At 39.1% G+C, this 15,093-nt stretch overlaps 1 protein-coding gene across 2 annotated transcripts in view; it reads right to left on the reverse strand.

Moving 5' to 3' along the window:
• RGS8 (regulator of G protein signaling 8) overlaps positions 1 to 12,841 on the reverse strand; it is a 68,540-nt gene extending 55,699 nt beyond the window's left edge. The window contains exon 1 of one of the 2 annotated variants that reach the window (XM_012547722.2): positions 12,541 to 12,841. In XM_012547722.2, coding sequence (XP_012403176.1) covers positions 12,541 to 12,648 — 108 coding nt within the window. In that variant the 5' untranslated portion in view covers positions 12,649 to 12,841. Of the gene's footprint in view, positions 1 to 10,684; positions 10,832 to 12,540 lie in introns of those variants that run through there. The other variant, XM_031937003.1, reaches the window with a different exon arrangement.
• Positions 12,842 to 15,093: the final 2,252 nt, after the last annotated feature.

Here is a 15,093-nt window from a genome sequence, read left to right on the forward strand (position 1 = left end):
GATAAATGTGGAAATATGTTTAAAAGAATTGCCTATGTTTAACCTATATTGGATTACTGGATGTCTAGGGGAGGGGGAAGAAAGGGAGGGAGAGAGGAAAATTTGAACACAAGATTGTGCAAGGGTAAATGTTAAAAACTACCTTTGTATAACTTTTGAAAAATAAAAGGCTATTATTATTTTTAAAAAATAAATATATATTTTTAAGAAATTAAAAAAAGAAACCTGACTCATGGTTATGTATGCTTATTAGGATTGACAGTGTCCCAGTAAAATTTGCACTCACCAATGCTCACAAACTATATCAACTCTTTAACAATATAAATATCAACATTGTGTTAGAAATAAATGACTGACTTGATTCCTAAAAGTCTCCAGTAAGCTGTATCTTTAAGAGGTAGGTGCTCTTTCTCATTTGGACAAGTCCTCAACGAGAACAGGAGCAGGATGGGTTTTTATAATGCTAACTTACGGTGTTTACAAAATTACACCTAAATTCTGATTGATGATTGCAATGATGTATCTCAACTTACCTGAAAGGAAACTAAACATCAAAACTTTACTTTCCTAGTCACTAATCAATCAATCATCATTTATCAAGCCCATACTATATGCCAGGAACTGTATTAGGTGATAGAGGACACAAAAAATAAAAGATAGTCCATGTCTGTTGGTTGTTTACCAGATTCGGGGGATATATCTATTTTTAATAAGTGTTTACCAACTTTGGAGATATCACATCATTGATAAATTCAAGCACTCCTCTGGTTATAGAAAAAAAGTTTATCCAACCACAACTTAGTCACAAAATGGACGCTTAAAGCAATGGAAGCTTAAAACCGAAATGGAGTTGCTGACTGTTAATATATTTATTCCCATTATCTGTCAAACTCAAAAAGGAAGAGGGCCTACTGAGTCATAATAAAGATCCCTACAAGCCACATATTGACTTAGAAAATTACATATTAGTATTATCATTATTTTATTGTATTTTTAATTATTTTGTTAAATATTTCCCAATTACATTCTAATCTGGTTCGGGCTACACTCAGAAGTGTTGTGGATGGCACGTAGCCCACATTTCATTTTTGATACCTCTGGTATAGAGAACACGGAAATTCAAGTGAGATAAGTGCATAGCTTTATAAGTTCCTAGCTGTGTAACTTTGGACTACTTTACTGACCTGTGGCTCAGTTTCCCAAACTGTAAAAAAAAATTTAATAATTTTTTTAAATATTTGCAGTTGAAATAACAGTTACTCCAGTACTACTCAAATATATCAATACAAGGTGAAAATAATCCTAGGTTCTTGAAGTTCATTCTAGCAGACAGCAAATTTGGGCTGGTCCAAACTGGAAAGCCTTTGAGTATAAATTTAGAGCTATAAGATCTTTTTAAAAATTTTATTTATTTATTTAAAACTAAATACGAAATAAGGGGGAAAAAATAGGAAAAAAAAAAGAAAAGGAAAATTTAAAAAAAAACAAAAACATTCGTATGTGCTCAGCAGGATTCAAAATATGTAACAATAATTTTTCATTTCAAGAAAGCATATATAATAATAAAAGAGATTATATATTCATACCTGTCCATGTTCTCTTCGATTCCTTCCTTATTTGCTGAGGCAATTGGGGTTGCCCAGGGTCACACAGCTAGGAAGTGTTAAGTGTCTGGCACTAAATGTGAATTCAGGTCCTCCTGACTTCAGGGTGGGGCTCTATCCACTTCATCACTTGGCTACCTCTTAGGTTATATTTTAACCTTTTGTTCTCTGTTGAGCTATAAGGTCTTTAACAGCCCACCTACTCCCTCCTCTCCAGCCACCTCCTCCAAATTCTTAGTGAGAAATCAGAAATATCCCTGAAAGAACTTCTTCTTTGGGGTCCTACTCTCCTGTTTGGATGGCGTCTCCCAGGCTTCTAGTTCAAGAAAGTCATGGTCCAGCTCTTATTTCATTCCCTTCTTTCTGGCCATCATCTCTTCTTCAGCCTCATTCACCACTTTCTACCTAGATAAGCTTACCAGAGATCATACCCCATCCAGGAGCCCTGCTGTCTTGGTTGGTAACTCTCCCAGACCATTTATTTCAAAGCTGGCACCCAGATTTCACTTCATTCCCTCCTCTCTGTCACATCCTCCACAGCCTCTTCATTAATTGACTCATTCCCCCTTTCTGCCTTCTTCCACCCACTCCAGTTCAGGATCTATGAACCATGATCAAATCACCATTGCCCTTGTTCCTGTATGGGGTATGTCAATTTATTCCCCCTTGCCTTCTTGCTCACTGTAACTTTCTGGACCAAAATTTATCTTCCTGGCCACCACTGCCCCTTTATATGCTTTTGATTTTGAATGTAAGCTCAGTGAGGGCAGGGATTACCTTTGGTTTTATATTAGTATCCCCAACACATAGCACAAGGTGAGGAAGAGGTAAGTACTTAAAGACTTTTTTGTTCATTCATTATCCAGTCCTTCTATTTCAGAAGTGAGGCTCATAGAGGTTAAATAAATTACCCAAGATCATGAAAGTAATAAGTAGCTGAATCACACAGGTTCTGCCTCCCAATCTGATGCCCAAGGACCAGTCTAATTAAATTCAGAGAGGATTATCACCAGCTAATGATGATTTCTCATCAGATGTTAAAAAATTTAGACTCACAAAAACTCATGAAAATTACTAAGACATGGAGAGACTGACAATTTACATTAGTTTAGTAAAGAATAATATTTAAACTAACTATATCATAGAACTATTGATATGCCAGATTAAAATATAATTGTGAAATGCTTAGCAAAATAAAAACATAATGCAAAATCAGAAGTGCTAATTTGTAATTTTCTAACTCAATGTGCTTTTAAACTGTAAAACATCATAACATTTAGTTATGATTGATATAATTATCCTTGTCCCTCAAATCAAAATATGGATCCACAGACCCTGGCTACAAGAAGTCAGGCAAATCAGGTTTGGGAATATGGCTGCAACCTAAAGTTCCATAATCCTTTACCAAACAGTATGGAAGAACCATGAACTGTCAAGAAATGAAAAGTTTATCTCCCATACAACTGTGTTCAGTTTTGACAGAACTGAACAGTTGATTTGCAGTGGTTCTTTTCCTGAAGCATACCCGAATACCAGACACATATTAAGATTGTATACCAAGTGGGAAGAGATGACTCAGGATACCTTTTGGATCTTGCCCCACAGGAGAAAATTCTATTTCATAATAAACAATACTCTGTCTCCCCCATCCCTTTAAGGGCTCCCCAGGGTTTGGCAATGAGCCTTAAGGGAGATCTACAGACTACGTACGTATTATGCATGATGCTATACCAGACTCCACATTAATATAATTAGAGCCCCTTCCTTCTTCAAATTAAATCTTGTTTCTCTGAACATGGGTTTATTCCCTTAAAAACAGCTTTATTTTCTTTATTATTGAAAAAATTAAAGCAAAAAAAGAACGGAACTCTTGGGATTCCAGGACATCCAGAAAATGAGACCTAAATTCAATCAATTAATCAGCTAGGTGAGGGGGGACAGCTAGGTGGAGCAATGGATAGAGTACCAGGATTAGAGTTGGGAAAATTCATCTTCCTGAATTCAAATCTGACCTCAATCATTTAGGAACTGTGAGAGCCTGAGAAAGTCATTTGGCTCTGTTTGCCTCAGTTTCCTTGTCTGTAAAATGACCTAGAAGAGGAAATGGCAAACCACTTCAAAGTCTTTGCCAAGGAAATTTTATATAGAGTCACAAAGAATCAGACATGATTAAAATAACAACAAAAGAGTATATTAATCACCAACTATTTCCAGATTCTATGCCAAGTCCTGGGGATACAAGACCAAAAAAAAAATTTTTTTTCAGGGAACATTGTATTGGTGGATAGTCCATGTACTTAATAAGTTTACAGGTATCCCAAAAATCTTAATGGCATTTTAAACCATTAAAGCCTAATGAGCTTACTAAAACTTATAAGCTTCAGTAGCTTAGAGCTTCTATAAGACTTTTGAGATACTCTGTATTCAAAATAAATATAAGGCACTTTAGGGCCCTGGTAGTTAGGGGAGGATCTGAAAAGGCTCCAAGTAGAAAACTGTCCCTAATCTTCAACCTAAAAGAAGGGAAGGATTTTATAACGTGGAGGTGAGCACTGAGTTCATTTCAAGATTTAAAAAGAGCCATTACAAAGAGTCCATGGGAGATGGAGTGACATGTAAAAAATATAGAAAGAAGGTCATTTTAGCTAAGTTTTGGAAGGGAAGTAATCATGTATTAAGGCTAGAAGAAGTTGGAACCAGGTTCCAAGGTATTAAAAAAAAAACCTTTAAAGAGACAATTTGTCCTAGATGCAAGAGAAATAAGGGACTTTAAAGATACCTGGTGCTTCCTGAGTAAGGAAGTGATATGGTCAGATCTGTTTTTAAGGAAATGGCCATTGTGTGGAGAATAGATTGAAGAAGAAAGTAGATTGGAGGCAGGAATGCCATTTAAGTATCTGTTACAATAGTATATTTCTCCCAAAAAACAACTTCTACCCTGAGATTAAAAAGGAAATGCTTAACAAAATAAATACAAATACAATACGGAATTGATCACATTAATTTTAAGTTTTCTCAATCAATATACTAACCCCTAGGATCTGTTTCTCTAGTCTAGATAGAAGTGAAGAGGATTTGAACTAAGGTGGAATCTTAGAATCTGGATGTGAGAAATGTGGAGTCAGAATTGCAAGATTTGATACTTGATTGAATACCTGGGGTAATGGAGAATAAGGAGTCCAGGATAATACACAAATACAAATCTGAGAGACTGGGGTAATGATACTTTCGGTGGGAACAATGAAATTCAGTAAAGAGGTGATTTTGAGGGGAAAGATAATGAATTCTGTTTTTGACATATTGAGTTTGAGATGTCTCCAGGACATCTAGTTTGTAATGTACAATAAATAGGTTATTGATGTGGAACTAGAGGTCAGAGAGAGACTGGAGCTAGATATACAAACCTGAGAATCATCTCCACAGAGATGATAATTAAAGCTATGAGAGCTAAAAAAAAATCTTGTAGCGAGAAAAGGACCTGAAATAGAAACTTTGGGAATCACCCACTTTTATAGGACATGAAATGGATGAAAAACCAGCAAAGGAGCCTGAAAAGTAGCTGTCAGTCAGGGAACAGAAGATCCAGAAGAAGGTAGAGTCAGAGAGAAAAGAATATCCAAAAGTAGTTAACAGTATCAAATGTTGGTGATGGTGTCTGTCCTTTGTTCTGTAAGAGGACCATGACATCAGGGAGGGGATGTCATGACATGCAAGTGAATTGAATTTCAGTTAGGGAGACTGTGCAAGGTCACCTGCCTCACTTTCCCCTCCAGAGCCATCTGGATCCAGTGGCCAGATATAGATTCAGATGACTGGAGATGGTTGTAGAGAGACAAAAAAGGGGGATCAATCTAAGAGGATTGAGGGGGAGAAAGACTAAACATCAAATTTGTGAATCATTGGTAATTTTGGAGAAAGAAGTCTCAGTTGAATCATGAAATGGAAGTCAGATTACAAAAGATAGAAAGGTGAATGAAAAGAGGGAAACAAAGGCAATGAGTATAAATAACTTTTTTACATATGATAATTCATTTTCCCCCAAGGGAAATGTTAAAATAGACAATGTTATTACAATTTTATCTGAGAAAATGAGAAGAGATATAAGATGATAACTGAAGAGAGGTAGAATCTAGTGAAAGCTTTTAAGGTTGGAAGAAATTTTCACACATTTAAAGAAAGGAGATGTTGAAAGGAAAATTCTTCATTTGGACTTTTTACTCTGAGGCAAAACTCAGAATAAAGAGAATTTAAAAGATTTTATTGTAAGTACACTGATCATTATAGAGCTGCAAAGGCTCCAAGGTAGGGCCAACTTTTATAGGTAAATTTAAGACAATCCATATGTTGTTGTTTGTCCTTCATTGTTGAGGAGGACCATGATATCAGGGAGGTGATGCTATGACATGCAAGTGAACTGGATTTAAGTGAGGGAAAGTTGTGCAAGGTCACAATCTCCCCCCAGAGTCACCTGGGTTCAATGGCAAAACATCAAGGAAGTGATATATGGCTGATCACTAAAGATCAGCAATGGCTTGAAGGTGGAGCCAACTTTCATAGATAATTTTAAGATAATCCAGATAGATCCACCTCAGCAGAAGAAGGCAGTGAGAATGTAACAATTTGCAGGTAGGGGTACCTGACAAAGAACAGGTGATAGAGAAAGCTGCACACTTAGTTGTTCCTTCCCCAGCAGAGCCTCCCTCAATACTGATTGATAAGCAGGACTGAGAACAATGGGCAACTGAGTCAACTTACTTTCAACAGAGGGAAAGAACTAGTGGATAGAGAGACTTCATGGTTCTCTGCTTCATCACTCCTTTCTGCCCAGTGATGGAAAAGGATAGGTTAAGGAAGGGTAAAACACAGGGAGAGAGAGAGAATGATGAGAACCAGAGTTTTGATCAAGAAAGTGGAATGATGATGAAATCAACAACTATCTGTGCTAGCTAAGGTGAAGAAGAGGAAGCAGGTCAAGAGTTTTGAGGAGAAGGATAGGAGAATGGGGTGTTTGAAAGACAAAGAATATGAAGATTGAAGCTATCTAATATAAAAGTAGGAGTTGAGAAAAGAAAGACACTGAGCCAGGTGCTAAACTCCTTGAGAAATAAGGGAAGATGACTGGGGAACAAGTAGACAAAGGCCACCATAATCAATATAGATCCAAAAAAAATTTAAATAGAGTGAATTTGAAAGGAAAGTTTATGGCAACAAAGGGAAAAGTTGGAAGTGGTAGTGGGGAGGAAGTAGTGTTCCAACTTTTCCAGGACCAAAATTAAGCCTAAAACTTAAAGCCCTGAGCTCTTACATTTTTCCTGTGATCATTATCCCTGACCCAGAAATTGCCAAAGACCCTAATTCTAGCACCTAGGGCTGACAGAATCCATTATGCTTTTTGAAATAGCTACAAAAAAAGTGAGGTTTTAATGATTCCTTGGGAAGATGCCCACATATCAAATTGGCCCACAGTCATCATAATTAAAACACTTGAGAAAGATAAAAGTCCCCATTTAAATGTATGAACCCAGGTATTAAGAAAGCGAATTTTATTTCATCCCTTATCAAATGTTCAGAGCTACAAAAGACTGAGAAAAAGTCTCTCTAAGATTAAAAAAAAGAAACAGCTGTGATTTCTGGAAAGTAAACAATAGTTGGCTTCTGGTATTTGAGTTCTGGTTTCTGCTCTCATTATAGAACTGCCTGACTTCCCTAATCCTATTTGGTTTCTTGGGCTTTCTCTTTCCTATAGCAAATAAATTTGTTTTCAGAGAAACACAAGGTTGGTTTCCTAAAGTTCAGGCCAATATTGAACCTTATATGCTGTACAATACAGCATTGTGTACAATAAATATTTAATAAAATATTACATAATAATTACAAATGTACATATTTTGTTCTCTGAATTAGCATCTTATAGTATATTTAGCAACTTTTTTTAGAAACCAAATTTATTGTGAAATAAAAAGAGGCCTAGCTTTGCAGTCAAAGGAATTGGGGTCAAATTTAATTTTTAATGCTCCCATCACTTAAGCAACTCATTTTGCTAGATCTCCATATCCATGGGACAGCTAAGATCTTTTTCATCTTGAAAATGTTATTCCAACATCCCTTACCAACACTTTATATAGACTATAAGCTCTTTGAGGACAGAACATCTTTTTTTTTTCCTTTGGGCAATCAGGGTTAAGTGACTTCCTCTAAAGCCACACTGTCTGAGTCCAATTTTGAACTCAGAGAGGACAACGAAATCTAAACCCTATGCTTTAACCCATAACAAATGTTTATTGAGTTGAATTATCAACTATTGTCAGGGAATACCCTCCCCCATCCAAAATTTAGATCATAAGATTCTGCCATCAGAGACCTGGTTGTCTAGTAGGAAAATGATACCAACACAGAACTAAATATGTTCTTTTATGAAATATTGCAATTACCATATAATTACTAATAAAGCATTAAAAGTAAAATGCTACTTGAGTTCTGACTTTACCCACCGGGAGACATTAAAGAAGGTTCTATGGTGGATCTCAGCAAACAAAAACAAAAATCAAAAACCATACTTACTCCTACATGAATAGGAATGTTTCTGCCTCGGGGATTCCCATCCTTCCAGTTCCTCAACCTGGAAGTTATTCTCAACTCTCTCCCACCCTGTGTACCCAATCAGTTGACAAATCTCTATAATATCATTCACATCCATTCCCTTTTCTCTATTCACTTTATCCTAGGTTTTCTCCATAAGTAGCTAATATTAGAATGGGGGAGAAAATGCACAAATATATTGTTATTTGGTGTTTTCAGTCATATCTGACTCTCTATGACTGCATTTGGAGTTTTCTTGGTAAAGAAATTGGAGTTTGCCATTTCCTTCTCCAATCCTGAGGCTGAATTTGAATTCTGGTTCTCCTGATTTCAGGACCAGTGCTCTGTCCACTATGCCATTTAGCTTCCTCTTGTCTGGTCTATAACAAAAAACTTCCTTTATGTTTTCCTACTTCAAGTCTCTCCCTTTTCCAAACCATCTTTACCCAGTTGCCAATTTTTTATCACATCACTTTCCAGCTCAAGCAACTTCATTTGACTTCTTTGCCATTGGAATTGGATATAACCTCATGTTTGGCTTTTAATGCTATTTATATTCCACCTCCAACTTCCCTAGCCAGGATTCTGGTGTATGAGTCCCTTTCACACAGCATTCCTCATAGATGATGCTCCTTCTCACCTTCATCAGCCAGATCCCTAGAACCTTTCAAAGACCAGGTCAGTTGGTCCTACATGATACTTTTGGGAATGGTGCCAGAAACTTAGGCCACAGGACCAGTGGTAAAGGCCTAGAGCAGAGATGTAGAAATGAGGTACTTTCTGCTCCCACTGTTCAATGTCAGGACATCAGTTATGAATCTCTTGCCCTCCTTAAGCAGTAATAAATGTTTTACCATTGACTGCTAGGATCCAGAGCTGCCTGCAGTTAGCAAATCCAGCATAATTCCCAGTCATTCCACTCTATCCCTACCAGTATCAACCCCCCACCTATAAGTTGAGATCATTCTAATCCTTTTTTTTCCTTTAAATGAATGACTGCCAGCAGGAAACTTTCAGGTTTCCTTCCCTGCCCTCCATCTCCTCTCTGCCCCATTCCAACTAGCCTTCTTGAATTTTACAAAAAGAAAAATCTATAGCAACTAGACCTAGGGTGCTAGGGTATAGCTGCAGGAGCAGAGATGAGATGGTGGAGAAAATCTTCCAGCTATAGCTTCCTCTTTAACAGTTCCCTTCTGGAACCAAGAAGTAGACTGAGAAATTCTATATGTGTACTGAATATGCCCTTATATCTGCACCAGGGACCAGAGGAGGGATTTTATGGGTACATTCTATTGAAAGGAAAGAGTGAACAAATTCTGCTTGATATAGGCATGCTGTCTTCCCTTTCCCCTGTAGGACTAAGGCTAAAAATTCCTACCGAATTCTATCTGTAAAAAGAATTTTTTTTCTAATTTTTGTAAAAAAGCTTTTCAGATACACTGATCATTCTGGAACCCTTTTCTAAGGAGTTCAAAACACCTTATAGACATCTTGTAAATTCTGATGTCAAGGAAGCATTCTTAAATTATTCTTAAAGGAATTATTTTTAAAAATGGAGAACCCCGATACTAAAGAATCCAAGGAAGGAACTTATCTAAATTAGGCACATCAGGAGCAATAGATCAGACTTTAAGTGGTTGGACAAAAAAGGAAACGAGCACAAAATTAGAAAAAGTGAAATGCGCTGACTTTTGTGTACCATCTCAATTCATAATCAATAAGACAAATTCCAAGTTGCTATTGTTATTGTTTCAGGAAATAGTGATGAGCTCAAAAGAATTGGACCACCTATTCATTAAAAAAAAATGGATGAAGAATATCTACTGCCCCAGAATTTGCTATGCAATTAGACAATCTATAGAATTGGTGGTTCATCCTATACAAATCTGGGACAAGAACTGCAAATGGTCAATGAACTGAGAAAGAAATCATGTTACCAACTCTGGGAAATAGTACAAAGCTTTTAATGATCTCAATCTTTTCTCTGAAACACAAGCCCATATTTTTAAAAACAATATTCATTCTGAATGTCTGCAAGTCAAAGAACACCACTATCTCTGAATAAAGTTGAGGATTCATTCAATAAGCAATTAAGAGGTACTATAGCCAATGCAGAATTATGAATAGAAGTGGTAGAAAGGGTGTCAAAAGAGAAATGTGTGACTAGGGGGAAGGGAAGGAAGTGGACCAGTCTTATGATGGGAACAAGGGATAACTAAGGAAAAGCCCATATATTCTACTAGAATTCGTGAAAATGTCAAAAGAACTAGAGGAAAGTCTTCATTACATTGGACTGACCCTGTTTTACCAAAGATCATGGACAAAAGATATGCAGATGGAAAGGAATTAGTCTGAGATCTGCAAAGTTATGAAGGAGGTAGCATATACATCAACAAAAAGGTGAATCTATTACAATATCAAAGAGGGAATGGACTGTGTTAAGCCATCCACACAGAGCCTTTCACCCCACCCAGCCCTTGTTACTACTGGAGTTGTCTCACATTTGAGAGGCTGATGCTGCTCAGGGTCATGGATACAATCCATTTCATGTGGATGATCAGGAATAATTTTCCTCTGTTCGGCGTCGACTGGTTCATGTGGAAACAAATCTCATTCGCAACATGTTTTATTCAACTGGGCTGAGAAAACAAAGATAACTGGATTTAATGAAGAATGTTTAGGTATTATTTGTATCCTGAATGGTATGTGGAGTCCGAGAGAGGCCAAGAGAATCTCACAGTCCAGAGTCTATCCTACAAAAAGTAGCACAGCTTCCAGTCTGGCTACATTGTGAAAATCCGCACACAAAAATATGTCTCTCTCCACTGTTTCCCCCACCCGGACTTCTCCCAGAAAGCCAAGTGAGCACACAGCAGGTATTCATTAAATACCTTCTTGATTGATTGTGAAGCCATAGCCCCAGAAATAATCATAATAACAACAATCATAAAAACAATAATAAAACCATTTTGCTTTTTAAAAAAACCCTTGCAACTTTTTAAAAGCACTCATTATCTCATAATAACAGCTTTCTTCCTCCTCCACTTTCCAGAGCCTCCTGTACACTCCCTGAAAACCTTGAAGTTTTCCAAGTCTACAAGAACAAACTAACCAAAAATAGCCCCAAAGGAGGATGGCATGGGCTTTCATTTGATTGCAAACTCCTGGAGGCCAGGACCACAGGGGTCTTATTACAGAGTGCCCGATAAAATGGATCATGTCAAATTATACAGCAAGGAGAGAGAACTGCTTCTAAAGAAAGTCACACATTAGGCAACCCTAAAAGAAAGCCTTGGGAGAGACCCATTTAGCCAATGCCAAACCCAGTGCTTAGAACCTGCTATCTCCAACATATTTTTATCTCACTGTAACCCATTGTAAAATTGAGCTCTTCTGAGACAGCATTTATCACCTGACCTGCATCCCAACTCAAAACAAAGCAGATCCAATTTGCATATGATGCAGCTAAGACAACAACAAAATAATGAATGAATGAATGAATGAATGAATGAATGAATAAATGAAACTTAAAACAAAGTGAAGATGTCATACCTTAAGATAGCAGCCTGAAATCATTAGCGGAACGAAGGGATTTGTAACGAGAGCCAGAAGGAGGGAGAGACAAAGTGAGACAGAGGCAGAGAAACAGAGAGAGAAAGAGAGAGAGAAGAAGAAAGAGAGAGACAAAGACAGAGACAGAGAGAAACAGAGACAAAGAGAGAGAACGAGAGATGCAGGGACAGAGAGAGGGATATAGAGAGAAAGAGAGATACAGAGACAGAATGAGAGAGAGAAACAGAATGTAAGAGAGAGAGAGACACAGAGAGAGAAACAATGTGAGAGCGAGAGATGCAGAGACAGAGAAATAGAGAGATATAGAGACAGAATGAGAGAGAAATAGAATGTGTGTGTGTGTTTGTGTGTGTGTGTGTGTGTGAGAGAGAGAGAGAGAGAGAGAGAGAGAGAGAGAGAGAGAGAGAGAGAGAGAAAGGACCTGGAGAGTTTTACTTGGTATAGGGAAGAAGGTAAGGATGAGACAATGTGCAGCTTAGACCTGCTAATTAAGAAGGGCAGGCAGAACCTTCAGACTCTTGACAGCAGCAGCTTAATGGAATTGATGAGGGTTCCAGCAGAGGCCAGAGCAGCAGAGCCTTCCCACCCTTGAACTAACTGGCTTGCTGTTCCCAACCAGGCTCAGTGTTGGGGGTCAGCTGCCGAAGGGGCGCTCGGAGGACCTGAGGACTCGAGGGGGAGGGACTGCGGGAGGGGGCGGCTCCCCGCAGCCCTGCCCTCTCCGTGCCTCTGCTGCATCCCAGGGGCTGACTCCCTGGGATGCTAGCTGCCCTGCCTTCCTTACCTGTCTGGTGGTGGTCAGCGCGGCGGGAGAAACACGGCTGGGATGGGCTCCGTCTGGGCATGGCTCAGTGAGGCCCTGAATGACAGAGTCTGCTGCCGCCTGGTACATTGGAGAGCCGAGGGGCAGCCAGGCTGACCACGAGAACCTCGAGATTAGAACAACTGCAGCGACATGCTGCTCCCGCTCCTCCGCTAGCTCTGAATCTCATGAAAAGAAAAGGAAAGGGAGGTGGAGGGGAGGGGGGAGAGGGGAGCTCTTACAGATGATGCACACACGCACACAGAGAGTTGGGGGAGGCACAGGCAGACTTCTGCAGGATGGCACAGGCTCTGTCTGTTGCTCTCACTCCTGGCAGCTGCCTGAGGCTGGAATTCTCTGGAATTCACAGGTTTCTGGGAGAGACAAAGGTGGAGGTGGAGGAATGAGGGAAAGGATCCAGAGGAAAGGAAGCTAAAAAGGGGAAAGATGGGGAGAGGAAGGAACCCTTGCTGTACACACACACACACACACACACACACACACACACACACACAAATACAACAAAATAAATAAACAAGCCTGGGGATAGAAAAAGGCTTTAGGAAACAGAGAGAGGCCAGGGCAAAACCTCTTTATTTGCTTCCAGGTTTCTCTAGAGTTCTCTCTCCCATTCTCTATAGCCAGTGTTTTTGTGAACAGTTCTAGATCCTGAGTTGGAAAGAACTGGATTCAAATTCTGTCTCTTTTACCCACTAGCTTTGTGATTATGGAAAAATAACAACCTTTTGGAGCTTATTTCCTCATCTGTAAAATAGAGGTAATAATAGTACTCATTTCACGGAGTTGTGAGATAATATATGTAAAGTGCAACAGAAATATTATTCTTATTTAACAAAATGCCGTGCATAAAGTAGGCACTCAAGAAATGTTAACGGAATGAACAGGACCATTTTTGTCTAGACCTGTGGAGTATTTCTTCATTTTAAATAAAGTGTAGATTAGAACTTTCTCAGGAGAGGAGGGGAAATGAGAAAGGGAACTGTGCAATGCATAAATTGTTTGATGTTATTTCATACTCTCTCTGCTCCAAGCAGGCCCCCAGACCCCCTCCCCCCTACCATCTGCCCCATCTGTGTTCAGTGGGGGATGTGGTGGCAAGGATGGGAGAAAGAAGGGAGGGAGGGGAGAGGAGGGAAAGAATGCAGCCATGTGACCTTTCTTTCTATAATGTTCCATTTGGATGGTCAGGAGCAAAACCTGGTGTGTGGCTTGGACCAATGCCCAATCCAGTTCTTGAGAGGCGACACGCCTTGTCTGATGCTTCATTCTGCCTTTCTAGTGACACATATGGAGCCCAACACACAATCTTCTGCAAGGGCAGCTCTCTACCTGCATGTCTAATTACAGCTAGAAGAGTAGCTGTAGGACATCCTCCCCCTGTCTGATCCACCCCCGTCCCCCCCAGGACTGGCGCACAGCAACCAAATGGCTCATAAGGCCCACTCTAGGCAGTGACCCTAGAAATCAGCTGGTTCGGTCCCTTCATTTTACAGATGAGGCAACTAAGGTCTAAAGAGGAAAGGAATTTGTTCAAGATTCACACATAAACTAAGTGATGATATATAAAAATAAATCTAACTCCAAATCTCATTTCCTCTCATGATCTTCCAACTACCATGCTGACTTTTGGGATTCTAAACATTACAGATCTTCAGGAGAAGTGGGAAGGGGGATAAGGCCAAAAAAAATCCATGCTTGTCTTAATGAATAAAATGAATGAATGAATGAATGAATATGAATAATGAATACAAGGTTTTATTTTCAAAAAATATTAGTGGGATGCTCCTCTAGCTCACATTCACACTAGCCAGTAAGTCCCTAAATGATAAACTCCTCAAGATTCATTTCTAATAATACTTTTGCTCAAAAGCCCCCAGCTGATATATTCTGTCCCCCACGCCCATATCAATCAATTGTAATCAATTAGATCTTTGAAAAGGATATTTATTAAGAAGTACAGCAAGGACAAAACTTTCTCCAAACTGAGTATTCCCCCCCTTGCATAAACAAATCCTAGGTGAGAATGTACCCAAGCTGGAAATATTTAAGAGCATAGAGGTGGGGAACAGGTGGCGATGAGGGGTTCCTCAGCATTCCTGCCCATGGAAGTCTTTTTCTCTCTTTGTGGAATCCCCACCAAATTATCTTTGAGGTAAAGCATTGACAAGGACTTGTTTCTCCCCTTGCTCAGCTGGGCTGGCTCTTTGTAGGATTAGTGTCTCAAGTGACAGATCAATCAGACTTCCAGGCTCAGTCAAGCAGGTTACTTGGCCACTGAACTGATTCCTGGCTGGACTTGACTACTGTTGCCACCAGAACCTGTGATCTCAGCTATCAATCTCTGCAAGCGGAAAGCTGATGGTTCCTCCAAAATTTCAAAGCTGATGTTGTCATAACCTGGTCTATTCCATTGCTGAATACACATTCACCTAAAATCAGGAAAGAACAGACAAAATTAATCACCATTTTCTCAGGGACACATGGAAGCTGGAGATGGGGGAATAGGTACTAAGC

This window comes from Sarcophilus harrisii, chromosome 4 (assembly GCF_902635505.1).
Source record: "Sarcophilus harrisii chromosome 4, mSarHar1.11, whole genome shotgun sequence".
Lineage (NCBI taxonomy): Eukaryota > Metazoa > Chordata > Mammalia > Dasyuromorphia > Dasyuridae > Sarcophilus > Sarcophilus harrisii.